Here is a 26,266-nt window from a genome sequence, read left to right on the forward strand (position 1 = left end):
CTACCAACCCGCACAGTCAGACATATGAACCCCTACTAGCAACATGTAGGACACTCCTCTGCAGAGAGGTGGGGTAACATCCATACTCTGGAAAACCTCTACCACAGAGGAATCTGGGAGTCAAATATGTCCTTGAGTAAAATTCTGGCCAGCAGGCACTCAAGGCACAGGCCTCTGGGCACTAATCACTGATCACACTCAGTAGGCACATGGAAACCCAACTACCCACGCTCATCAGGGAACTGCATGTGGTCTGTGGACTGGCACCACCATCTGGCAACTTCTCGGGCCCCACCGCTGCCCTCCTATATTAGGATCCACACTTTCACAAGATCCTCAGGCTTACATAAAGTGGCTTAAAGACAACAGGATCCCATTTGGGCAGCACAGCACGCTGCACGGATAGATCCTGGCATAGAACAGGTGTCGACTGTCATATAACTTACAAAAACCCTTACCTGGCCAGGTGCAACCCTCAACAGAACTGAGAACACATGAAAAGGGTGTCCTGTTCACCCTCTCACCTTCCTCCCATCACCTCAGTCCCGGCTCTGTTGTCAACTCCACCTCCATCTGCTGGGCAAACGACAGACAACACACTCTCTCTTCCATCTCTCAGACAACAGACACCGGATTATAAGACTACACAGTGACTTCAGTCTCTGGATCCTTGTTTCCAAAAGCATCTTCCTCAGTAATGATCACAGATTGAAGCATGTTATCACCACTAAAGGAATTTAAGGTATTAGAGAGCACGTGAAGTGGATGAAGTGGAAGAAATAGAAGTGGAGGGAAATGACCTTCCACAGCCCTCAGAGAGCCAGCTCCTATGACCCAGCCCCCTAGCACTGAAGCCTAGATTCACATGCTGTGCTGGAGATTAACTACCTTTATCATTTAGCAGGGGCATAACCCTAGTCTCCATGAACCATGCCCACAGCCCTCTTAGTAGCTCCAGAGGAGGACTGAAAGCTCATGTGTGATCAAACTGGTCCAGGAAACAAGCTGCTGGCCTGGTAAAGCAGCAGTCGTGGATGGGGCTGGAGAGGGGCTTGAGGAGAATGGGTGTGAGGCCCTGGAGGAAATGCTGGTCACCTAATGCTTCACTCCCCACCAAAAACCAAAGACTTATTCCTCTCTTGAAGGTCTCACAAGCATCCTCTCCCACTCACCTGCATTCTTCATTCAAACAGATGTTGAACTTCCAGCCAAGATGGAGGCATAGCTAGATATACTTTGCCTCCTTGCACAACCAAAACAAAGAACAAATTTAAAAACAAAAAACAACCAGAACTGCCAGAATATCGAACTGTATGGAAGTCCAACAACTGAGGTGTTAAAGAAGAAACACTCATCCAGACCAGTAGCAGAGGTGGAAGCAGGCAGCTGATGTGGAGAGGACTCACAGCAAGGCAGTAGCTGGTGGACAGGGCAGTCCCACATTTCTGTGCAGATAAACCGGGAGGAACAACTGGTAGCAAGACAAACCACACAACCAAGGGTTCCAGGGTGGGGAAATAAAGGCTCAAAACCTCTGACTGAAAAAACCTATGGGGGTTACAGCTGCAGAAGAAACTCCCAGCCTCACAGGAGAGTTCACTGGAGAGACCCATAGGGTCCTAGAACGTACACAAACCCACCCGCTGGGGAATCAGCACAAAAAGAGCCTGATTTGCTTGTGGGTAGTGGAGGAAGTGACTGAAAACCACCAGCCAAGAGCCGAGCAAGCAGCACTGTACCCTCTCAGGCGCCTCCCCCACATACAGCACCACAACCCAGGGACCTGGGTTGCCCTGCCCTGGGGAATACCTAAGGCTCTGCCTCTTACTATGTAACAGGTGTGCCAAGATTAAAAAAAAAAAAATGGCCCAAATGAAAGAACAGATCAAAGCTCCAAAAATCGAACTAAGCGACAAGCAGTCAAACAACCTATCAGATGCACAGTTCAAAACACTGGTAATCAGGATGCTTACAGAATTGGTTGAGTAAGTTCCCAAAATAGAGGAAGAAGTGAAATAAAGGAATATGTCCAGGGAACCAACAGTGAAGGGAAGGAAACTGGGACTCAAATCAACAGTTTGCAACAGAAGGAAGAAATAAACATTCAACCAGAACAAAATGAAGAAACAAGAATTCAAAAAAAAATGAGGGGAGGCTTAGGAGCCTCCAGGACAACTTTAAATGTTCCAAGATCCAAATCATAGTGGTGCCAGGAGAAGAGGAAGAGCAACAAGTGGAAAACTTATTTGAACAAATAATGAAGAACTTCCCCAATCTGGCAAAGGAAATAGACTTCCAGGAAATTCAGGAAGCTCAGAAAGCCCCCAAGAAGTTGGACCTAAGGAGGAACACACCAAGGCACATCATAATTACCCAAGATTAAAGATAAGGAGAGAATCTTAAAAGCAGCAAGAGGAGACAGTTACCTATGAAGGAGTTCCCATAAAACTATCAACTGATTTCTCAAAAGAAACCTTGCAGGCAAGAAGGGGCTGGAAAGAAGTATTCTAAGTCATGAAAGGCAAGGACCTACATCTAAGATTACTCTATCCAGCAAAACTATCATTTAGACTGGAAGGGCAGATAAAGTGCTTCCCAGCTAAGGTCAAGTTAAAGGAGTTCATCATCACCAAGCCCTTAGTATATGAAATATTAAAGGGACTTATCTAAGAAAAAGATCAGAACTATGAACAGTACAATGACAATAGACTCACAACTATCAACCAAATCTAAAAAGAAACAAACAAAGCAAACAACTGGAACAGGAACAGATTCACAGAAATGGAGACCACATGGAGGTTATCAGCGGGGAGGAGAATGGGGGAAAAGGTACAGGGAATAAGTAACATAAATGGTATGTAGAAAAAAAAAAGACAGCAGGAAGTTAAGAACAATATAAGAAATGCAGAAGCCAAAGACTTATAAACACAACGCATGGACATGAACAAACAAGCAGGGGGGAATGAGTATGAGAGTGGGGGTGCAGGGCAGAAGGGAATAACGGAGGCAGGGGGAATGGGACAACTGTAATAGTATAATCAATAAAATATATTTTTAAAAAAGAACACCTGGCACTTAGTAGCATTCAAATATTCTAACAGCCATCACTTACTGTATTCCTGCTGTGCACCAGGCATTGTTTTAAATAGTTATATGTAATTAATTTCGGTTAACTTTCACAACAAGCCACTTAGGATGGAGGAAACTGAGGTTCAGAGAAGTTTAACTTTCCAAGGTCATATAACAAATACATTACCACTCACATCCAGAGCTGTAGTGCTCAAGTCCACGCTTTTCATACGCTACTGCCTCTCCTGCCTACTGCCTAGGGTACATGGGATTTCTTTTGTTTCTGTTTATTTTTCTTCATAATACATTGGGTCAACTTCAAGCCAACAACTGGCAGACATAAAATAACAAAGGCACCCCAGCCGGTGTGGCTCCATTGGTTGAGTGTCGTTCGACAAACCGCAGGGTCATTGGTTATTTTCTGGCCAGGATACATGCCTGGGTTGCAGGTTCGGTCCCCAGTTGGAGCATTAGCATTTACCAAAAGCAGCCAGTTGATGTTTCTCTCCTTCTCCCTCCCTTAAAATTTTTAAAAGGATAACAAGGGACACACTTGAGAAAATGTAGCATTTCTAACAGGATCCCACGTCACCCTTCTTAAACTGGTTCCCCCAGTCTCATTTAATGATACCACTTACTTAAGGTTCTCTGAATGGAGTGTACGTACCCCTGGGGTGAGCAAGGTATCTGCTGGAGGAAAAAATTCCCCTTATAAAAAACTTGTGTGGTTTAGGGTACACCTAGTACATCAGTACAGTAGCACATATATTTAACTCATCATACATTTACAGGTGTGTGCTCAGAAATTCCCAATGCCAGCACACAAACGAAGCATGGAGACCCACACTTAGCTACCTACCTTCCTTCATCTGCATCCACTTGCTTACATCACTGACAAACGAGCACTGACCGAGATCAGAGGGTCTGCTGGCCACTGAGTGACAGTTCTGCTGTCACCTTTGTTTGACTGAGTTTGTTCCATCACTGGACATTTCAGGGGCCATTTGCCCTCATTTATAAATACGGTAGTACAAAAAATGTAGGTCCTGACAGTAAATGATTAGTATACGTCCCAAACTTAATACAGAGAGAAACATGTAAACATCAGAAAAGCTAAGAGCCGATTTTCAGCCACAGACGGTCACTGAGGAGACGCAGTCAACTGTGTGGAACTGTGAAGGAACCCAGCCAAAGTGAAGGAACGCACTGAACATGCACGGTCAGTGTGTCTCAAAGATGAAGCATTAACAGAGATTTCAAATTTGTTGGGCATTTTCAGAGCAGGGCCTTCCTTTCTAGGGGTTCACTTTTGGCTTGTGCATTTGTGTTCAATGATACCTTAGGATAAAATTAGAGGACTGCAAGTAGTGAAACAGAATTTCCTCCAAGGTTTACCGAGAAGCATCAGAGTTCATGGTCCAAAACCCACGGTACAATGGATTCATCAACACCACACCCATGTACTCAGTATTTCTTCCTCTTACTGCACTGTTCTGGGAAAAAAAACCCAAAGGCATCTATGTAGTTTTCGATAGCTAAGCAGCAGCAGTAAATCTGAGCTCCCAAAGTGTGAAATGAAAATTAATGCTCAAAGACAGTAGAACTTTTAAGAAGGTACCACATCATACTTGCAGTGTAATTTTGCAGAGAGGCACGTGAATACTCGAGAATGTCTCCAGAGTTTTGGGTTTCCAGGTTACAAAGTCGGCCAACAACCGAAGTGCTGTTCTCATTCTGAGAACTCTAAACAAACGTGAAGAGTGTGGGAGTAGGCTGAGAATCCATCCTTTTATTTTCAGAAATTGATGGCCAGTGGTAGGGGTAATACAGAGGCATTCCGGCAGCAAAGCAAAAACAATCAAGTCAGCCATCCAAAATCAAAAACATTGCCAACCAGTTTTCATGCCCACAGCAATGCAAATGATAACCCTAAGTCCCAGAGATAAAAGTATATAGCACCTTGTGCTTTACCTTGGCAGGAAGACTGCACAGAGGCTCTGAGACATCCCCATAGGCATCACTTTTAATCCTCTAATTCAGGACTAGTCGGTTTCCCATGTAGGCAGTATTGACTTTGCAGGACTTGTAAAGGAGTGGATATGCTGCAGTTCATTTGAGTGACAATGAAGCACTCTGAAATATTTAGCAGTTCCCCAAATCTTCCAAATAGGAGAACGAGCCCCCAGTGTTCCATATTGGTAAATCGGAGGCACAGACAACACATAACTCATCCATGAAAAATCGACAGTGAATCAAGGCCCACTTCCCAGGCCAGCAACTCGTATACGGGGGGTGAGAGAGAAGTACCACACAGAAAAAAATGTTAAGTCCATTCCCTTTTAACTTACAAGGCTCAAATGCACCTTCCAAAATCACCTTGAGAAATCCAGGACTAAGTGATGGACTTTACGATTTAAGCTACTGGCTTCCAAAAACCACCCAAGGAATTTGGTGTCCTGTCTCACTGCAGGAAGATGGAAGTAAAGGATCCTTCTGGATAAAGTGCATGTCCTCACCCTTAACCTTTGACCATTATAAGCTTCCAGGGCCTGTAATGAATATACCTTTACAAGCCACTGGTAGGGGGAACATAGCTCAAAACTTGAGATGACCCAGCTGCTCCAAAGTCAAAGGAGAGACTCTCATTTCCAACATAAAGAACAGAGATGAAGCAAAGGCAAGGGAGACCTCCAGGAAGGGAGCTGAGAGATTACAGACACCAGGCCTGCTCGTCCTGCAAAGGCAAAAGAACATGGATAGGTGGCCCCAATTGAGCTTTGGAGAATTAAACTGATTTACCTCTCAACCTGGGAAACGCACACAAGAGGCTGTCATTTGCAATGAAACAGAATGAACATTTCTGGTCAAGTGTTCCAGGAGAAGGGGGCAAAAATGGAACAAAGGGCAGCTGGGACCTCGACAGACTAGCAGGTAGCTTCTGCCACAAACTGGACGCTTATCGAAGTAACACAGCTGAGCTGCAGCCCCACAGCATCAGTGAGAACACCTTCTTTGGGGTTCTGTTCCTCAAGAAGGCCTCTTGAGTTCCCGGATCTGTCCAAATCTCCATCGGCCAGGACTTTCACTGGACAGTGAGTGCTCTTCTGCCCGCTCTGCACTGATGGCAGTAGAACCAGTGAGCCCGGCAGTCAAGGTCCTTCCACCTGCACCGATGCAGAGCTGGCACAGCAACAGCGACAACCAAACTGAAGAATTATCCACGGAAGAGACGGGGATGACTTCACACATCTCCAGTGAAGGTCCCCCACAGATTTCCCATGGGGAGTTCCTTCTCAGAACTGAGAACCAGGAACCAAGTTACACACCGACATGGACTTAGATGAGTAGGAGGATAAATTTATTCGCAAACTGCTCAAAATCACAGGCTGCAGAGAACAGGGATTTGGACTGGCAAACTGCTGCACCCTTCCACCAGCCTTTCTTCTCCGACTGTCCTGGAGCCTGCGACTGGGCAGCAAACCCCCACCCCTCACCCCACTCCACTGTACCCCACCACCCCACCCACCCACCAGCTAGAAGCAAAACCCTTATGATGAGGTTTCAGGGAAAACATCCTGTTTCCTGTCCTGGTTTTCGCCATTCCAATGTGCTCTCTAAACACTTCCTTGTCCTGGGACCCAGGCAGAGGTGAGACCCAGCCTATGTCCTGTTAGGTCACTGGTCATCCTGGAGGGTAGGGAAGAGAAAAGAGAAGGTTTCAAACCAAGTCCATTGAAGACAAATCAGCCTTAATGCTCACCCTCTGTTTACACTCTCCACATTAATAAAATGCAGCAAGACACTTTTGTCCCAGTTTTTAAAAAACATAAGTGTGAATTTTGTGACCTTTTATAGGAGACTCCTGCACCCTCTGCTTAAAGACTGTAGAGGCGACTGGTGTTCTCACGCAAGGTAGCCAAGGTGTGGGAGAGAGGCTGATCTTTGACCCTGGCAATCTCTCGAACTGTATGCAAGGCCAGGCCTGGGTGGGCATACTGACAAAGGCTTTTGGGAACCTGGAAGATATCAAGCATTCAGAACATCGCTGTGCCTTCTGTGCACAGTCATTACACAGAATCCCTCCCAGCCCTTCCCCAATAAGGACCTCTTTGGGGCTACCCTGTAGAGACCCCTTTACCTGCAGGTGCAGGGAGAGTCCTAGTCATGGGGGGCTCTGGGTGAGCAGGGTCCCACGCTTCCTTGGACTACCCTCTACAGGGTAGGGCTTTGCACTGCCTGGAAGAGAGTGGTTACCCTTCAGCTTCTCAGCCCCCTAAACTTTTGGCTCTGCAGAGCAATACAAGGAGACATCTCTACATAGCCAAGGGTGGGACCTGGAAGTCACTGGGGCTCTGGCCTTGCCAACCTTCCCACCCTTTCTCCTCAGTGCCTCAACTCAGCCTGAAGATACCCCTACCTGTCGAGGCAAAAAGTAGGGGGCATCAGTTTCCACGATAATTCTCTCCAGCGGGATCTGTTTCAGAGCTTCCCGGGCCTCCCAGGCAGAGGAGTAAGTCAGGACGGCGGTGAAGCCCACAGACATGTTGGGAAAGTGCTTCAACAGGGGCTCGATGACCGGGTAGCTGCCAGTGAAGCAATGCCTGGGAGGAGAATTCCAGGTCAGCATTCTCTCACAATCCCCTCTGCAGCAACCCCCAACTCCCTCTAGACATATTAGCCCTTATAAATTATTTCTTGTGGATAAATTTCCAGAAATGGAAAAACAGCTTCCAAAGGAAAGACTCCATGGTAAACACAGAGAAGAACTGGCTCTAACACAGGAAGAGGCAAAATGACTCCTGGTGAGCAGTGCTCACCCATCAACCCTGGACACCACAGAACGCTGCACCACCACTTGAAACAATCACCCAGAAGAACAGGCGTACAGCAACAACACAGGGACAGGGTTGTGCTTATAACACAGAAAAAGAAGCAGAATTTAAAACTGTGGCCTCGCTAAGATTACAACTACAGCAGGTAAAAATTATGACCATGTAGTCAAATGATTCAAAGGAAACAAAAATAAAAACACTGAGGAGTAGGCTGGACGGAGCAAGGCAAAGGGAAAAGAATTGGGACAACTATAATAAATAAAAATAAATAAAATAATGAAATATTGAGGAGACTACAGATGCATTTTCTTCTCTTAATTTGATGGCTACTTATGTCCTTAATTTTTTCTATATATAAACCAATGTGGAAATTCAGGGCTTCCTCCAGTCACAACACCTTGTCAGGCCATTTTAGGAGCCATCTACCTACCACTACCGATTAGAATTCCTTTAAAGTCAGCCCAGAATGAAGCAATGAAAAACCAACCAGCCACCCCAGAAGGGCTGAGTGGCTGTCTGTGGTATGCCAGCACAGTCAGAGGTCAGGACCTTCACTCTCTGTTCGGGCACCTGAAAGGCAGCAGCCTAGAGGTCTGACAGGCCTACCCACTTCTGCCACCTGTCAAGACCTGGTTTGGGTTCTAGAGTCCCTGTTTTTGGTTTTTTTGGGGGGGTTTTGTTTGTTTGTTTGTTTCAGTTAACCCATCTCACTCATCTGGAAAGAGCCAGCCCAGGCATCGCCTCCTGACCCCCTTCTAGCCAGGCTTAGCTAATGGCCCCTCCCTAGCTCTCACGGCACTTCATGCCCACCTCAGCCTCACGTTCTCTAAGTAGGCACCAGCTGACTCATCGTCTCCCACTACTGAGCCAACACCCAGGACAGGCACAGGGTGAGTTTGTCAAACTGAACTTAAGAACCCCTACATACCACTCAGATAAAACATATCCTGCCCTTAATGAACTTTCACATTTAAAAGAGGAAAAGAAAAATTTTCAGGTGCCCTGGAATTTTCTCTGTGTGCTAAGTCACTGGACTCCACAGCCGCCTCCTCAGTCCTCATTTCTGAGAATTGAGATTCCGTTTCAGCCTGCCACCCAGGACAGGGGTCATGAAAGCCCCCTATTGCTCACTGGTGATTCAGGGTATTGGCTCAAACCATATAAAGTTGCAGTTCTGTAAGTAAAAAGTGGACAAATATCAGATATTTCATATAGTTTAAACTAATACTTAATCTTTAGAAAAGATACTACATAAAGACAACATTATCCACTCAGCTCTCCTACTGAGTTTTTGTTTGTCCAACTAACATCCTAGACAGAGGGAAGCATTCATTTCATTTGCCCACTGAAGCGCCCGCCTAACCTATGGATCTTGTAGTCTGAGGGCACAAATTTTTTCATGATGCTCAGCAGATCTTCGTCAGCTTCTCGGCAGTGAATCACCAAGGGCTTCTTTAGAGACACGGCCAGCTGCAGCTGTCTCTCAAACACCTGGGAGAAAATAAAGCAACAACACATGCGGGTCAGGGCCACTTGGGAAGTCTGTTCCCAGTCCAATGGGCAGTCCCACTGTCTCCAACTCTGTATATTTAAACTATACTGTATAATGTACAATAACAGACAAGGCTTAATGGGTCTCACTAAAGAGCCAGGTAGTGCTCAAAGCGCTTTAGGTACATGGTAACCTATAACCCTTATAAACACCCTGAGGTAGGTGAAGAAACTGAGGCTCCAAGTGAGGTCAAGTAACTTGCAGCCAAGAAGCTGCAGCACCATTGTTCAGATGTGTCCACACAGCAACCACTGTGCAACGCTTACCTGGGGCTGCAGGGGCAGAGTGGGGCTCAGGAACAGAAAGTACAAGCTAAACGTCCTTCCCCTCACTGTCCCCACCTCTACTCCCAAGAAGCAGTCACCTTCCACAGCTTTTCCTACATAAGCACATGTGTGCGCGCACACACAGAATCAACGCCTCCATTTCAGATAAATTATTATACATGTTTTCTTTACTCAGCTAAAATCAGATATTCTTCAAGGTGAATACCTACAGATATGTTATACTTTTTTTTAAAACTCTAGCCATTTTTAAATCTTCATTAGTAAAATACACACATTGTTAATGATTTAAATGAAAAAAGTAGGGCTAGAACTTATTTTTTCCTCAACAAGTTCAGGTTTAGGACAAAGAACAAAAGTATTAATTCATTACAAACAAACTGCCTCATCTTAAACTTAATGTTTCCATAAGCAGTTTTTTTCAATTGTGGAGTATAATTTTGCATTTTTTACATCAAATAATGAGATGCTTTTGGTAATTTGAGTCAGGTGATACTCACCTGAAAATGACATTTTCAAGTCTAACACTGTGCTTTCTCTTCTCATAACAGAAGCACTGAGACAATATAGCAATCTGACATAACTCTTATTTAACTTGTTTTAGTTTGCAACTCAAAGAAAATGCCCATAAGAACCAAAATCATAGGATGTTTGGTAGGGCTTCACAGACTGGCTAGTTCCAATGTGTACAGCTGGCTAGATCCCCTTCCCAACACATCTCCTCTCCTTGAACCCCTACAGAGGCAGCGGGTTGCCAGGGATCATAATCCCAACGTTTAATTACTGCCTCAAAAACTATTATTCCTTAGAACAGTTAAACTACTACAGCCTTTGGGTGGAATATAACCCAGCTGGTAAAAAACATATTTTTCAAAGTATACTGAATGAAACAGGAACATGTTCGCAAGTGGAAAAAATCATTCAAAACAATTACTTTCCTTTTTCAAATTCCCTAATTTCTTTTATTAAAAACATCTACACACAACACATATTCCCTTGATTCTGTGACAGGTGCTTGTAAGACACGTCACCAATTTTCCCCTGCAATTCTCCAAAGGACAATGATATTACAAATATAATGTTTTGTAAAACATCCAAATTTCAAAAATGTTAAAATAAAAGAATTGCTAGTGGGCAGGAACTTGTGGCTGGGCTGGAGCTATCTAGAGCATTTGTCCTGACCAGGAACCAGGCTAAAAAACAGAACAAGAGTGACTACAGCCAGCGCGCATCAGTGATTTACCCAGTGTGCTTACTCTCTTCTTCCTGCATACGCTCAGGTTCCTACTGATCCATTATTTCCAGGGATTCCAGAATTCATCAGTCTCCTCTGGGGGTGGCCCCCCAGCAGCTGCTGCATACTCATTACCTCAATAATTAATTCTAGTCAAACACGAATACAGACAGAAGCAGCTGGGTTCAGCCAGGCCTGCCCAAGTGGGGAGGGACAGTCTATTCATTCACCTTGGCTTTCCAACTCCTGAAACCTAGAGATTCTGATAATCATACTGGCTGGTATGTGCAACTCACATACAAACCATCCAGAACCTAACTCTTAGAAATTAAACAGAAAGGAAATAGTTAAATTTCTGAAAAGTTAACAGTGGTTTGCTCTGGATAACAGGATAACCACTGATTTTCCCCCAATTTTTTTGCTTTTCTCCATTTTCTAATCCTTCCAGAAAAAGGTAACCGAAACAAAGCTCTCTCTCATACTGAACCAGAGCTAACACCCTCTTCCTCAACCAGATACCGTCCTTCCATAAGACTTTTCTTCTCCCCTTTGCAGATAAAATATTCAGGACACACCAAGACCTTGCCAACCACTCTGCTTTTATAAAGGCAAGTGCAACTCAATGCCTTTATCAACTAAAGCAGTGGCTAGTTCCCACCACTTGTTTTGGTGCCTGAGTTTAGATTTACTTCAAGAACATCCACTTCCTCCAGTGTTTTACAGAAATATCTTGTCTTCCTCTCTTCTATACACAGTTCAATCCTCCCACTGCCAGCAATTTATTTCCTCTGAATCACTGTTTTCCAGCTTGAATCCCATCTCATCAAGCCAAACGATTCCTGCAAGATTCTGTTTGCCACCCTATGCTATAACTCCAAGTTCAGTCAGCAGGCCCTAGGTACCTCTACCTGCGGATCAAATACCATGATGATTTAATAGAAGGAAGAGTTACTATGAAACACTTAGCTCACTTCCTGGCATACAGCAGGCATTTAACAAACATCAGCTATATAATATCAGTATTTCCGGTTGCCTCAGTGTACACATTTCTGAACTGTTCCTCTTTCTATACCACACCTGCCCGGTGTCATAGAGACCAAATGGGAAAGCAGAACATTAAATATTTGTCTCACTTTCTTTAAAAAAATCTATTTTTTCCTATGTCTTCAGGTTTAGCTATTTTTCCATTCATTTTCTGGCTAATAAATTATAGATTCAAGCCAGAAATTGTAAGCCCCCCAGTGTTAGTAATGAAAGGGAACTCTAGATAGGCAGGATAATTACTGATTTTTCCCCAGACCTAATTGTGAACTGAAACACTATACTAGAAAACATCCCCCCAGGTCAAAAACTGAAAACATTCCACATACATAAAATCTCACCCACCTGTCTGAATGTACATCAAGTCAAAATCATCTGGTCGGAATTTAATAACCTTAACAGGTCCTAGCAAATTCATCTAAAAGAAAATCTTTTGGAAACAACTGAACACCTGTAGTTGTTTCTTATGGAAATTAACTGATAAGCCTAGCATGCGTATTGGCTGTCATGGATAACTATTCAAATTGGAATCTCTATTTCCTAAAGGTGTATAAAAGTCTAGTCTTCTACTAAAGCAGGACACCATACCTTCCTTGAATTTTCTCTCTTCAAACAAAGGAAAGTTAAAAAACCACTGACTCGGAAAGATTCCTTCTCTGAATTCACACAGTGAACCACAGATGCCAGGATCAGTGGGGTACAGCATCAGTGCATGGCTGACTGATGCTGACCCTCCTGGGCTGGAAACAGCACCAAAGGGGAAAGCTGGTGCCAAATTCTGCCCAGCTGGAATCAACACATGCTCACCAAGGTCTGAACACATTGGGCATGTGGACCCAGACCTAACGCATCAACAGGAAGACAGCATACAACAAATTCAACCTGACAACACGACACGCACAGTGAGGAAGTGGGAGGGTCTTTCTCCCTGTCCTGGTCCTTCCTAAGACAGAAACTTCCACTGATTCCAAATCTCCATGCTCAAAAGATACTGGGAGGAAAAAATATTAAGATGGAAATAATTGTTATCTCTAATGGAGTGAGAAATTATCCTTTTTACACATTTTTGTATTTTCCAAGTACTCTACAATGAGTATACTTAACATTAAAATAAAAATAATTATGCAAAATTTGTTGCTTCCCAGAACAGGTGTTTTGACACATATCATTAGCCATAAGAAGTCACAAAGTACCTGTCCCCCACCCCCTGCTTACATTAACTAAAAGAAATAGCTTGTGAAGAATTTGAAAAATGACATCTAGATGGTCTGATAAGAGCAATTAAATGTTTAGCATTTCTAAACCCTTTACTCCAAAAGTAAAGAACCACCCCTTCAAAAAGTAGAGAACGCTATTGTACATATTCCAACAACTAAACAGAGAAACTGAAACTTGTTGTATTTCAACAACTAAAAGAGAAATCGAAACTGTAAGCAAGTGGGTTGCCATCAGCCATCACGAACAACAGTTAACTCTGCGGACCGGGAAGTTCATGCCCACCACTCTACTTTGGCAGAAACAAATGGTAACTGACGCCCTTTACCCTGGGAAAGCAACTGTTGTACTGAGGACAGAAACTGGAGGAAAACTAGCCAAAATGTGGAAGACCACACCAGATGTCATATTTGTGTTTGGATTCAGAATCCATTTTGGTGGTGTCAAGACAAGTGGCTTTGGTATAATTTATGATTCCTTAGATTATGCAAAGAAAAAGAACCCAAACAAGACTTGCAAGACATGGCCTACATGGGAAGACCTCAAGAAAACAGAGAAACAAATGCAAGAACAGAATGAAGAAAGTCAGGGGAACTACAAAGGCCAATGCTGGTGCTGGTAAACAGAGTAAAGATTCTTCAGTGACTTTATCTGTGGTGATTGTGCAGATTTTTTATGAGGATTAATAAACTAAGAACTTAAAAAAAAATTGTAAGCAAGTTAAAGAGCACCTCAATACCTTGTGCTGTTCTGGGACAGGCGTGGTGCATTTATAAGAGTAATCCAAGCCCATTTCTCCAAATGCCACAGCCTTGGGATGCCGTAAGGCTTGTAAAAGATTTCTTTCTTGACTCTCACTGTAGTAACGTGCAAAATGAGGGTGACAGCCAAAGGCCCCCCAAACCAGATCCTCTTTCAACAGCTCCTCCCATAGGCAATCTGTCAGCGTCCTGGGATCACAGAAGTCAGAGATACAGCCCTGAAATTCCTTAGGGAAGGAGCTGCTATAAATTTTCCTGAACTTGCTAAAGGTCCCTTTGAAAGACAACTTGGAATAGAGCATGTCCAAGTGACAATGAGTATCAATGAAGCCCTCCTCTAGGTTTGGCTCCCGATGGCTCCTTGGCAGAGGGCTAGATGTGTGTCTTTCACAAGAACGGGGTGGCATCTCCTCCTGGAATGTTCTTTTCTCCTTCACCTGCTCTTCTAAGCTTCTGGAGAAATGAAATGAACGAGAATTCTGGGATCTGCCTTCCTCTGTCGCCTCCAGATCTCTGGAGGTATTTTGGGAGCTCACTGTTGAGTTGGAGGAATAATCACTCAGGAGGCCCCTGCTGCTCCTCCCAGCCTGCAGTGTGTCACTACTGCTGCTGCTGCCTATGGAGGGGTAGCTGGAAGGCTTGGTGCTGCTGGTCCAATAGCTGGCATAGTCACACCAAGGACTACTGTACAAATGAGCTGGGTACATGACATAGTCAGTGGGGAAGGCAGAAGGTTCTGAAACTGCTGAGAGTTTCATCGAGATAGGCTCCTCCTGAGAGAATCTGACTGTGGAGACCTCATCCACGTCGGACCAGTCACTTCCTGAAGAGGCGTGCTCTATCACCACCTCCCTTTCTTTAGGCTGCAGAAAAGAAACAACAAAGGGTTAGCCTTCCTGCGTGAAGACAACCTCCCATAATCCACCATCTGTAGAACATAAGCTGTCGCTTATTTTTCAGGTGAAGGAAGGTTTTGCATTGGCTCATTAGCTCACTCTGTCACCTACTTTACTTATAATTTCCAGAAAGTGAGCCAGGTTACACCTAAGAACAGTCAAATCAGGTTCAGGGGATAAACTCGTAACACCATCCCTGAAGGGGATGCTACACCTGCACCCCCTCTCTGAATGATCCCTCTTGAGAAAAACTGTTCTGTGTTTTGGAGATTTTAGAGAAAAGCAGTGCTGGGTATCTCATCTCTAACAATATATTTCTCATACGTTCAAAATGCAAAACCACACATGGATGGTAGTTTTAAGATGTGTCACAAATTCTGACACTACTCCCCATTGAAAGATGGAGTTTGTGAACCCTCCACTTGAACCTGGCCCAAACCGTGACTTACTTGCAATCAACAGAATGCAGTAGTGAAACTGTACAAGTTCCAAGGCTAGGTCAGAACACAGCCTTGAAGCTTCTTATCCTGGTTCTCTCAGCTTGTTCCTCTGGGGGAAGCCAATCACCAAATAAGAAATCATACCACCCAAGACCACATGCTAGAGAGGTTACAGGTAGGTGCCAGCATCGAGTGCCCAATGTGTGTGAGTAAACATCTTAGACGTCCAGCCTTGCTGAGCTTTCAGATTGTGGCCCTCAAAAATCTGAATGAAACCACATAAAACACCCCTCAAACAAGATATTCCCAGTCCAGATCTTTATAAATTCCTGACTCACAAAATTGAAAGCAAAACAATACCGTAATTTTATAACTCTAGGTGCCATAGTAACCAGAAAAACTACACATTGCATTAAATCAAGTTAGCACTGCTAGAACCTAAGTTCCACAAGGTCAGGAATTTTTATTTTCTTCACTGATGTCTTCCAAGCAGGCAGAATAGTGCCTGGCATATAATGAATGTTCATAAATATTTGTTGAATTACTTCATAGAATGGTGCAATGGTGTCTGAACTTAGCTTCACATCAGAACCTCTAGGGGGCTTTTGAAAAACACAGCTTTTTATTTTTTTAAATTTTATTTATTTACTTTTGGAGAAAGTGAGGGACAGAAACAGCAATGTGCAAGAGATACATGATCAGTTGCCAAATCTTGCACACTCCCTACTGGGAACCTGGCCCACAACGCAGGCATGTGCCCTGACTGGGAATCGAACCAGTGACCCTTTAGTTCACAGGCCAGTGCTCAATCCACTGAGCCATACCAGCCAGGGCTCCATGCGATAAAATTTACAGTTACATTTATTGAGGGCAGACTATACACTAGCACTAAGCAAAGTGTTTTCATGTATGTCCTTGGCACTAGCAGTTTGGGGATGAATCAATGATAGGTATAGAGAAAACTAAAGAGAAAAGCAAGGTCATGATCACCTCCAAGGAAAGTAAACTTTTACAAGAAAGGAAATATAATCGGAGTATACCAGGTGACTCAGCTATGAACATGGTGGTAATAAATTCTAAACAGATTTAGCCAAAAATTGTATTCCAGCACAGGGAGCTACAGGAAGGGGAGGAAATATGCTATGAGTGTGGGTGCCACTGAAGCGAATTAGCGCAGAGAACTAAATGCTCACCTTCCTCAGTAGGAAGTCCACAGATGTCCAGAGTTGAAAAATCATTCAATTGTGAAATCACTTAGAAATACGGAGTTAAGTACTAGAAGAAAGACCTCAAAGAGATGAAAGGGGCTGCCACTGAGGAGCAGTAATAAAGGATAGGCAGAGACAGGTGGAACAAAGGAATGATTTTTCCCCCACAATTACAAGCTATGTTAAAAACTGCTAGTTTCCTTTCAGTATCACTCTCTCCTTAATAGCAGTAGAAGTTTTTCTGGGTGTAAGTCTGAGAGATAGAAGTTAATTTTCCAGACTCTATTGCAGCTAGACCTTGGGCAGGTTTTTAGATTCTCATCAATTGATATGAGCAGATACCACATGGACAACTTCTGAGCCAAGCTTTTAAAAGGGAGAAAGTGTACTTTCTTCTTCTTTTCTCTTCCTACTGGCTGAAGTGGTCAACATAATGTACTCTGAATCCTATCAGAATAGCCACCTCAGACCACAAGATGGACAACTGTGTTGAGGAAAGAAGAAAAAAAGAAAACTGTGTTTTCTTTTTTCGAGGGGCAGCAGAGCATCAAGATAGAAGGCACCAAGGTGGAACCATCCTCCTCAAGCCAAACTTTTTTTTTTAAGATTTTATTTATTTACTTTTAGAAAGAGGGGAAGGGAGGGAGAAAGCGAGGGAGAGAAACATCGATGTTATCAATTGGCTGCCTCTCTCTCATGCTCCCAATTGGGGACCTAGCCCACAACTCAGGCATGTGCCCTCATTGGGAATCGAGCTGGTGACCTTTCAATTTGCAGGCCGGCACTCAATACACTGAGCCACACCAGCCAATGGAAAAAACTTCTATTTTCTTTAAGCCACTGTTATTTTGGCCTTTGTATGGCAGGCAAATCCATATCCTAAAAAGGATATAAATTCTTAAAAAAAAAAAAAGACAGCACTACGTTGAGGTTTCTTAATTAACTCTGAAATGCAATGTTAAAAGAGAACCATCAGTTTGTCACCTGGAATCCTGAGTAAATAAAGTACTGCTTTAATGACTAACACTTAGAATCAAACTAGAAAGACCAAATACTACATTTAATCAAGAGAACTATGGTAAGACTCACCTTTTGGCATTCTAAATGAGAGTCCGAGTCATCCAAAAATTCTAGGGGTGGAGAGCACTTGTCAATAACTGTCCTTCGGTCACCAAGTGGCTCCTCCCTGGGTTTCTCCTGAGGGTCTACCACCACTCTCCTGTCACAGATGCTGCTCCTCTCAGGCACAGCTTTTTTTTCCTCTTTCACTCTGGCCTCTGGGGCTGACTCTTTCTCTTTCTGAGGAGCAGGCACAGTGACACTCCTAGCTGGTCCTTCTCCACGGCTGGGACGCTCTCCTGTGTTTGATTTTGCCCTACTGACAGTTTCTCCCTTCCTTTTTGGCATCGACTTTCCCAGGATACCCTGGATAGCCTTCAGGTAGATCATTGTAGAGCCTTGGTCTCGAAGTCTATCCTTCTTCCTTTTCTGAACCTTGTTTGGGTCCTCGGTTGTATCATTTTGCCCCTCAGCTTCAGCTGCAAACTCAGAGTTCATGGAACTACGAGAACTATCTTTGGAATTAACCTGGAAGAAAAAACAGAGATCAAGAAAGGGTGATTTCATACATGAAGCATTTGGCAAATTAAAAACCAGTGGGGTCTCCACCAGTCAAAGGCAGAGTGACAGTGGGTAAGACAGACAAAGATTCTCTCCAAGTGATGGTTCCCCTCCTACCCCCATAAAAGGAATGGAACTGCTGCTATTTCTTAATATTCACTTTCTCATACTTATCAGATAATACCCTCATACTGCAGTGGGAAGGAATGAGCTGAGAAAGCAACAGTCTATTAACACTACACTGCAAGCTCCTCAAGGGTGAGCACTACCACATACTTCAGAACACACACACACAGGCAAAATAGAAGCCTAACATCTTAGCACTGGAAAGCTCCCAAGAAACCAGCTAATCCAACCCCACAACCAGGAGTCAAGGAAACCCAAGGGCCCCATGAGGAGTGGACGCCAATCATCTGACTATTAAGAGCAGGGTGCTTAACACTATACCCAGAGCCTCCTTTTCTTAAAATAAATTTTAAAAAAGATTTCAGTTATTTATTTTTAGAGAGAGGGGAATAGAGGGAGAAAGAGAGGGAACATCGTGTGGTTGCCTCTCACGTGCCCCTACTGGGGTCCTGGCCCACAACCCAGGCATGTGCCCTGACTGGGAATCAAACCAGTGACCCTTTGGTTTCCAGCAGGCCAGCACTCAATCCACTGAGCCACACCAGCCAGCGCACAAGAGCCTCCTTTGAAGTTCTCAGCAAACTTCTAAACCTTAGTGCTAGAAGGTACCTCAGTTTTCAGGGTCAATCAAGAAATCTACTCCGTCCCCCGAAATCTTCTCAGAGATACAGGTAAAGTCTCCTCTTTCTTTACCTCTCCACATACAGCCATTCCAGGAGTCCACAGGAAAGAAGCTAGATTATTTCCTCACATTAATTCCCTGTGAAACTCAGATCCAGTCTAATCCCAGCCTAGTGTAAGAATGCTCCATAAGTCTTCCCCCAGAACCATTCCCAAAGCAGTGCACTCCCAAACACCCCTACTATGAGGAGAAAAGCAGTATGTATGGTGGAAGGTAAAAAGTGCCAGGGATAAAAATAAAACAGAAAAGGGAGTACAAAATGGGAAAAGGAAGGAGGTCACTTAAATCTAGAGTTCAAGGCAGAGGTTTGGACTAGGGGTTTATATTTTTAATGTGCACTTTCCAAAATGTTAAATACTGTGAGGACCTGTGGGTCACAGCCTATAGCCCAGTGTGCGAACCCTGACAGGGAAGACCGGAGTGCACTTGCGGGAGTAAAAGCAGGTTAGGAATATATAGCAACACAACTTATTTCCACATAGACTTAGCAGAGCAGCCACGGGTGCCACCCCTCTTTACAGAGAGGGATGCTGCCACATGGATTGTTAAGTGGCAGAACCAGGATTCAAATTCAGGTTCCCCCTAACATCCTGGAAACTAAGGAAGAATAGGGAAAATATGAAAGTTGGGAAATAGTATCAAAGGCTGAGATGTCAGAGACCATGAGGACCTAAAATCACTGAAGAAGTTTCAACAGTGAACAGGTGGCTATAAAGGTAAAGGTTAGGCAGAAAGTATAAGAGCAGAGACAAGCCACCTGGCTTTGAAAGGGAGAGACTGAGTTTATCCAGGCAGGACCGCTTGGTGAATTGTGCATCTCTGAAGGCAGGCCAGAGGGAAAGAGCACATGGAGATGTCGTTTCAGCGCCCATCACCGCCAGTCTGAACAATCTCAACAGTTCCTAACAAGCTCTCAGCCTCCTCCCTCCTATCTTTTCTCTTCAATGAGCCAGGAATTCTAAAATCTGGCAATGTCATGCCTCTACTTAAAACCCTTCCATGGCTCTGCATTTGCCTACAGCATACACCCCAAACTCCTAAGCATGACCTTGAAACCCTTTCCCAGGGTGCCCCCCAACTTTCCTTTCCAGCATCATCTCCCAGCTTTCTCCACACACCCAGGTGTCTGGGGAATGAAGAAAGGTGCTGAAGAAGTGAGGAAGAAGGGCCCACAGGAACCAGTAGTGTCCCAAGCACTTCAGACCAGCAGTATTTCCTGACCCTTTTTGAATACACATTGCTGCTGTTGCCTGAAACGTCCTTTCCTCCTCCTTGTCTACCAGAACTCAAATGATACCTCTTCTGTGAGCCCTTTCCCTGTGGTATGTAATTCATTCCTCTGACCCCTGGTACTTCAGATATTGCTGTTACAACACTCTATGCACTGCACTGTGATGAATGATTTTTCAGTCTGTCAATCACTGTTTTATTCTTTGAACATCTAGCCTCTAAAACAGACTTCCACCCAAGCACTGGACGTCTGCTGAGGGAACATGCAGGAAATGGGATCACACGTGAAAGCTCTAGCATTCGAAGAGCTGAGATATACAATCGTTTCTTGGGTCTGGGCTGTGTCACCCTGCAGAGAGCACCTCAGGGGAAGGATCCTGCCCTCTTCATCTCTCCATCCCTCACATCTACTGCTGGGCCAGGACAGAGCAGGCGCTCCAGAGGGCAGCAGTGGAAAGAATCCTGCCTTTGAGGTCAGACTGATCTGGAATTATACCACAGTTCTGCCACTTACAAGCTGTATGACCTTGGTCAAGTTATTTAACCTTTCTAAGGCTCCTTGTCCCAGTGCCTACACACAGTAGGTGCTCAAATATTTGTTAATCAATATGTAAATATTTGTTAACTAATATGTAAAGATAATACCACCTACTTCACAAGACTCTGAGGATTATAAGATAGGCTACAGATCAAACACTGAGAATTATATCTGACCAAGGTCTATTACATTATAAAGGCTCAAATGTTCCCTTCCACTCTTCCTTCCCTATATGGAATATAAAATTTTACATAGGACTAAATATAAGGTAGGTGAAGATGTTCATAATAGACATTTAATGTTCTCTGTAAACAAAGATCATCAGTTACCATCAGAATTTGAGAAAACCTCAAACAATTGTCCTAGCGGTGATAAGGAACAAACAATGCGAGGCTGGCCAGCAGGAATCTCTAAGGATTCCAAAACACCTCAGTCTAGCTATGGTCTGAATATGTCCCCCTAAAATTCATGTTGAAATCTGACCCCAAGGTGACGGGACTAGGTGGAGCCTTTGGAAAGTGATTCCATTATGACAGTGGATTAGTGTTCTTATACAAGAGGCCCCAAGAAAACTCGCATGACCCCTTGCGCCATGTGAGGACCCAATGAAAAGTCAGCAGCGCTGAAGAGAGCCATCACCTGACCATGCTGGCACTCCGATCTCAGATCTCCAGCCTCCAGAACTGTAGGAAATAAATTTCTGTTTATAAGCTACCCAGTCTGTGGTATTTTGTTATAGCAGCCAAACCAGGCTAAGACAAACATCTTCCCCTTGAATATTCTAGAACCTGGCACTGAGATTTTTGTACTGAAGCAGCAGGAAGGGGGGTGAGGGTGACGACACACAAAGCCATGCGTGTAGCCCTCAAAGGTCACAAAGTAAACATAGAAAAGCAGATGATGTGTGAGTAGAAGGTAGAAGAGTGCTGAGGGGACCTTGGAAGGACCTAGGGGGCAAACATGCCATTTTCTGTCAATGTCCCTCAGTTGTGCTTGCTGACAGGGGTTAAGAGACAAGTTCACACCAAGACTTCGGAGAAAGGGGGAAGAGGTACTGATTGAGGGGAAGGTAAGAGAGGATACTGTAACTCATCAAGATGAGTGAAGTACTGTGTATCCTGCTTCCTGCAAACTAACAAACACACTCTAGGGAGAGCCCTTGGCAGTGCTAGAGATGGATCTTTCGAAAATGCAAATCTGCTTCCCCTCTGTACAGAGTACTATATAAACTAAATTCCTTTGGTAATAAAACCCTGCAGCAATCTGCCCCTACCTAACTCTCCAGCCTCATTCTGGGCTCTTTGCTCCACCTTACCACCTCGTGAGACAGTCCTGTGACTTCTCCACACTCCCAACAGGCTGTGTGCTCCTCCGAAGCCATCTCATGGCTCCATGACCCAAGAGAGTATTAAGCACACAATAACTCTCAAATGCTTATTGACCAAGAGCAAGGCACTGGTGAACCCAAAGAAACAGGCCCAGACTATTCTTTGTTCCATGTTTAACCATTAAATTGATGTTGGTAAAACAAGGTTGCTAAGGGCCAAACGAGAGAAAGGTGGGTCCATGGTAGGATCAGACCCACCTGGCTCTGAGGCCACAGCCTTACACTTGAGCCCAGAGTCCGTAGGACAGCCTGAGCCAGGGATGCAGCACACCTCAAAGACTAAGCAAAGTTAATTTTTCTGCCCTTCCAAATACTAGGCTTTACTCCATCTATAACTGCCAATGAAGTTAAATTTAATCAATCGATATTATTTTATGCTGTACCCAAATACACTGAAATTACATCGAGGATTCAAGACAAGATTAAATTGTATGAGCAAAGCCCCACATTCACCTTATTTACATGAGTCATGTTCAGTATTCTTATGCCAAAGACAAAGGTTTACAGTTCACCATTAAATTTTTTAAAAATTCACGTGCCCATACAAGAGTTCTGTGAGGCCCACACTGAAAACACCTGACCTAGGGCACTTAGCCGGAGAGTTCCCCAGGATAAATAGCCAAATACAACCACATATCTCAGTTCCACAAAAAAACCACTAAGCAGGCTTAGAGACAAACCTACTTTCCTTGGGGCCGTTTTTTAAAAAGCTTTTGTAAAATAACTTTTCTCTAGGGACAGTCCATCTTTCCCCCTCCCCAAATAAAGATTTTTTCTCCACTCTTCCACAGTCAGTACTCCTCCTCACCATTTTTTTTTTTGAAGCCCACAACTCCAAAACTTAAAATGCAGACTCTAAGAGGGCCATGATCTTTATTTTGTTCCTGGAGAACCGCAAGCAGCTAGGACACAGGCTGACGCAAATTAGGCCCTCAATAAATGTTTTTCCAAAACCTGATTAAACAAGTGGATGAAGTTTACATAGTATGCCAGTGATGTTAGCTAGTGTTCACTCAACTCTAAGAGGGAAACAGGAGACTGGATTTTATTTGCCTCTGTTTCCAACAGACTCATGTTCAACTTTCCCTTACACACACAAAAAGCTGAGAAAATTTTATTACACCTTTAAAATAAAGTTAAAAAGTAATAAAATTAAAAGCTAATATAAAATGAATGAGTAGGTATTCCCACTCCTTAGTCTGTAAAGTACTCCTTACTCTGCTTACAAATACTCAGCCCTCCTATGTGTTCCCATTGGGGACTAAATGTTTAAGCTGCTAAACCACCCCTGCCCCACCAAACCAGAACTCCAGTGTGTTGGACACCATAACTTTAGTGAAAGGCCATACCAAAAACCAAATTCTTATCCCCTGATTCCGATTCAGAGTGGTTCAAAGTACAAGGACACAATTCCTTAACTTTACTACCAAAATACATACATACATCTGTGTCTCCAGAGAAGGGGTGTCAAACTCATTTTCACTGGGGGCCACATCAACCTCGAGGTTGCCTTCAAAGGGCCTAATGTAATTTTAGAACTGTATAAATGGAACTACTTAACAGTTAAGAGAGAACTCTGCGCTGCCTCCCTATAGAAGGTGTGGGGTGGGATAAAACAACGTGGAGGGCCGGATTTGGCCTGTGGGCCTTGTGTTTGCCACCTGTGCTCTAGAGCAAGCAACCCACGTTCTACTGCAGTGCTTCTCCAACCAAGACGCACTTTACAATTAACTCGAGGAAGCCCAGACCACACCCTACCCCAATTAAACCAGGGTGGGAGCCCGGCGGAAGTATTTTAAAGCTTTCCAAGTTGTTCCAAAGGGCCGCCAACTTTGAAAACTACCTCTCTAGAGAACTTTAGGCCACCTCCCTGGCCAAACGCTCGCTTGGTGTTCTGTGTTTGAACGAAGTAGACCCCAGAGATTTTAAAGGGCATATCTTTTTTAGTTTCCTTCCACCAAAATTCCCATCCCCAAAATCTCAAGCCACGTAGAAGGGAGTTCACCGGTTGCAAGGCTTTGCAGCTACCCACCTTAAGGCTGCAGGTTTCCTCTTCTAGAGAAGCCATTTCTTCTAGAGAGGAGTTGGCAGGGCACAGAGGAGATCCGCCTGACGAAAGGAAACCCCGTGTGCTCCGAATCAGGCAGCTTTTGGAGGCAACCCCGTCCACACCTGGGCCAGAGGAATGGGAGGAGGAAGAGGAGGAGGAATTTCTGCGGCGGGATGAGTCCCAGGACAACCTCGGTGTGCAGGCCACATCGTCCTCCTTCTGAGCTTTCAGGCGCTTGGGGCTGCTGGCCCCTCCAGAACGCGACGCATTGCTACGAGCTGGCCGTCTGGAGGGGGCCACATCACTGGTCTCCCGGAGGCAGCTGCGCTTGCGGGAACACCCTGCCGAAGTGCTGCTCCAGTGGTACTTGACCTTGCACCGCTCCGACGCCATGAGCACCTGCAAGATAAAGAGGGGACCTGGATTCCAACACCAGCCCTCCTAGCTGCCCCTCCTCAGACTCCCGCCATCCAGGCGCCCGCTGGGCGAGGGCAAGCCCGAAGGTCAGAGCCAGGGACCAGCCTTACTGACCTTTCCCCCTTCTTTCCACTGCCCATCACAGTTCTCTAGGTCTGAGTTGCCAAAGCTTTTCAGAGAAGTCAAAACGCTGCAAGATTTACTAAAAGCTTCGGTTCGGTTTCCAAGCCCACAACGTGTTTCCGCGATTACCAAACGCTTCAGTTTATACAGCGCTCCTTCGGAGATGTCAAAGCGCTTCCGGGACTACAAAGCCCTTCAGAGATGTCAAAGCGTTTCAAAAATACTATAGGCGCTCTAAGCCCTACACAGAGCAGCCAGACCCGAAGCCCATGGGCGGGCGCGCTACCTGGAGGCCCGCAACGCAGCCGGAGGGCCGCAAGGCAGGGCGGGCCCGGCGCGCAGCCGGCCCAGCAACCGCGGCCCCGCGGACCAGCCCCGGCCAGGCCGGAAGGGGCCCGAGCCGCCCCTCAGGAGCCGGCAACGCCCGGGTCTGCCGCCTCGCAACACGCCCCACCCTACCCGACCTCCTGCTCCGCCGCCCAGTCGTCGGCCCCGCCGACCCCAGGGCCCGGACGTCCCGCCCCGGCCTCCCGTTCGCTGTGCGCCGCCCGCCCCAATCTGGCGGCCTCCTCCGGGGATCCGACGCCGCGGGCCTCCGCTATGCCCGCCTCCCAGAACCAGCCCTGTGGCCCACAGCCCGGCGCACGGTGGGGGCGGGTCCTGCACCGAGGGAGCCCAATGCTCCAATCCGAGGGGAGAGAGACTCCGATCAAGACGGAGCTCGCCTGTTGGCCAGGAGCCTGGGAGGCGGGACCCTTCGTCTTATGAAACTCGTCTATTGGTCGGAAACTAGGTGGGGCGAAGCCACTCGCTAGGGCTCTGGGAGCGCGAAATCGAGGCAAGGCCGACCACCGTTCCTGGGACGGTCTTCAGAGGACGTAGAGGGCGTATGCGGACCCAGAAAGCGGAGGGCTGCTTCGTTCAGCTCAGTGTTTATGCCCTCTAGGCCGGAGGCTTTCAGATCCGGATACAATTATCAAATCTACACCAACACCAATTAATTAATTGACCTAGGAAACTGGCTCAGGGAGACGTAGTGACACACACACAGAGTGGCAGAATTGGAATCGGAAGTTAGAAGCCAAGAGGAGCCAGACTTCGAGCAAGAGAAAAAAACGAGGCTACACCAAAATGTAAAATATCCGCCTGGCAATTCAAAGTCAAAAGACAAGAAAAATAATTGCAATATATGACAAAGATCTGGTGGCCTTACTATGTAAAAACTATGGCAATAAGAGAATTTGTGCCCTCACTGGTGTGGCTCGGTTGGTTGGTTGGTTGGGCGTTGTGCCAGGAAGGGTAAGGTCCCCTGGGCTATACTCTGGTCAAGCAAGGCACATGCCTAGGTTACAGGTTCAGTCTCTGGTGGGGGTGCAAATGAGAGGCAACCAAATGATATTTCTCTCAGATGTTTCAACATCCAATATTTTCTCTCCCTTTTTCCCTTCCCTGCTCTCTAAAAATAAATAAAATCTTTTCAAAAGAGAGAATTCATATTAAAATGGACCAAGGAAATGAACCAATGAATAAAAATAAATTACAAAAGCCTCTTTAACATGTT

General features: G+C 45.1%; 1 protein-coding gene across 4 annotated transcripts; it reads right to left on the minus strand.

Moving 5' to 3' along the window:
- Positions 1 to 6,601: 6,601 nt before the first annotated feature.
- On the minus strand, positions 6,602 to 25,322 carry TATDN2 (TatD DNase domain containing 2). Of its 4 annotated transcripts, none has more exons than XM_045832435.1 (8): positions 24,697 to 25,322; positions 24,148 to 24,564; positions 17,622 to 18,119; positions 13,967 to 14,851; positions 9,265 to 9,392; positions 7,487 to 7,670; positions 6,916 to 7,085; positions 6,602 to 6,756 (listed from the first exon to the last, which is right to left on the minus strand). In XM_045832435.1, the coding sequence occupies exons 2-7, from the start codon at positions 24,556 to 24,558 to the stop codon at positions 6,945 to 6,947; spliced, it is 2,247 nt and encodes a 748-aa protein (XP_045688391.1). In that variant the 5' UTR covers positions 24,559 to 24,564; positions 24,697 to 25,322; the 3' UTR covers positions 6,602 to 6,756; positions 6,916 to 6,944. The 4 variants fall into 4 exon arrangements, 3 of the variants coding, with proteins under 3 accessions (XP_045688391.1, XP_045688393.1, XP_045688392.1); XM_045832437.1 differs by having other exon boundaries at positions 25,165 to 25,320; XM_045832436.1 differs by having other exon boundaries at positions 25,170 to 25,316.
- Positions 25,323 to 26,266: the final 944 nt, after the last annotated feature.

Source organism: Phyllostomus hastatus, unplaced genomic scaffold (assembly GCF_019186645.2).
Source record: "Phyllostomus hastatus isolate PE091 unplaced genomic scaffold, TTU_PhHast_1.1 phas_contig_16, whole genome shotgun sequence".
In the NCBI taxonomy this organism is placed as follows: domain Eukaryota; kingdom Metazoa; phylum Chordata; class Mammalia; order Chiroptera; family Phyllostomidae; genus Phyllostomus; species Phyllostomus hastatus.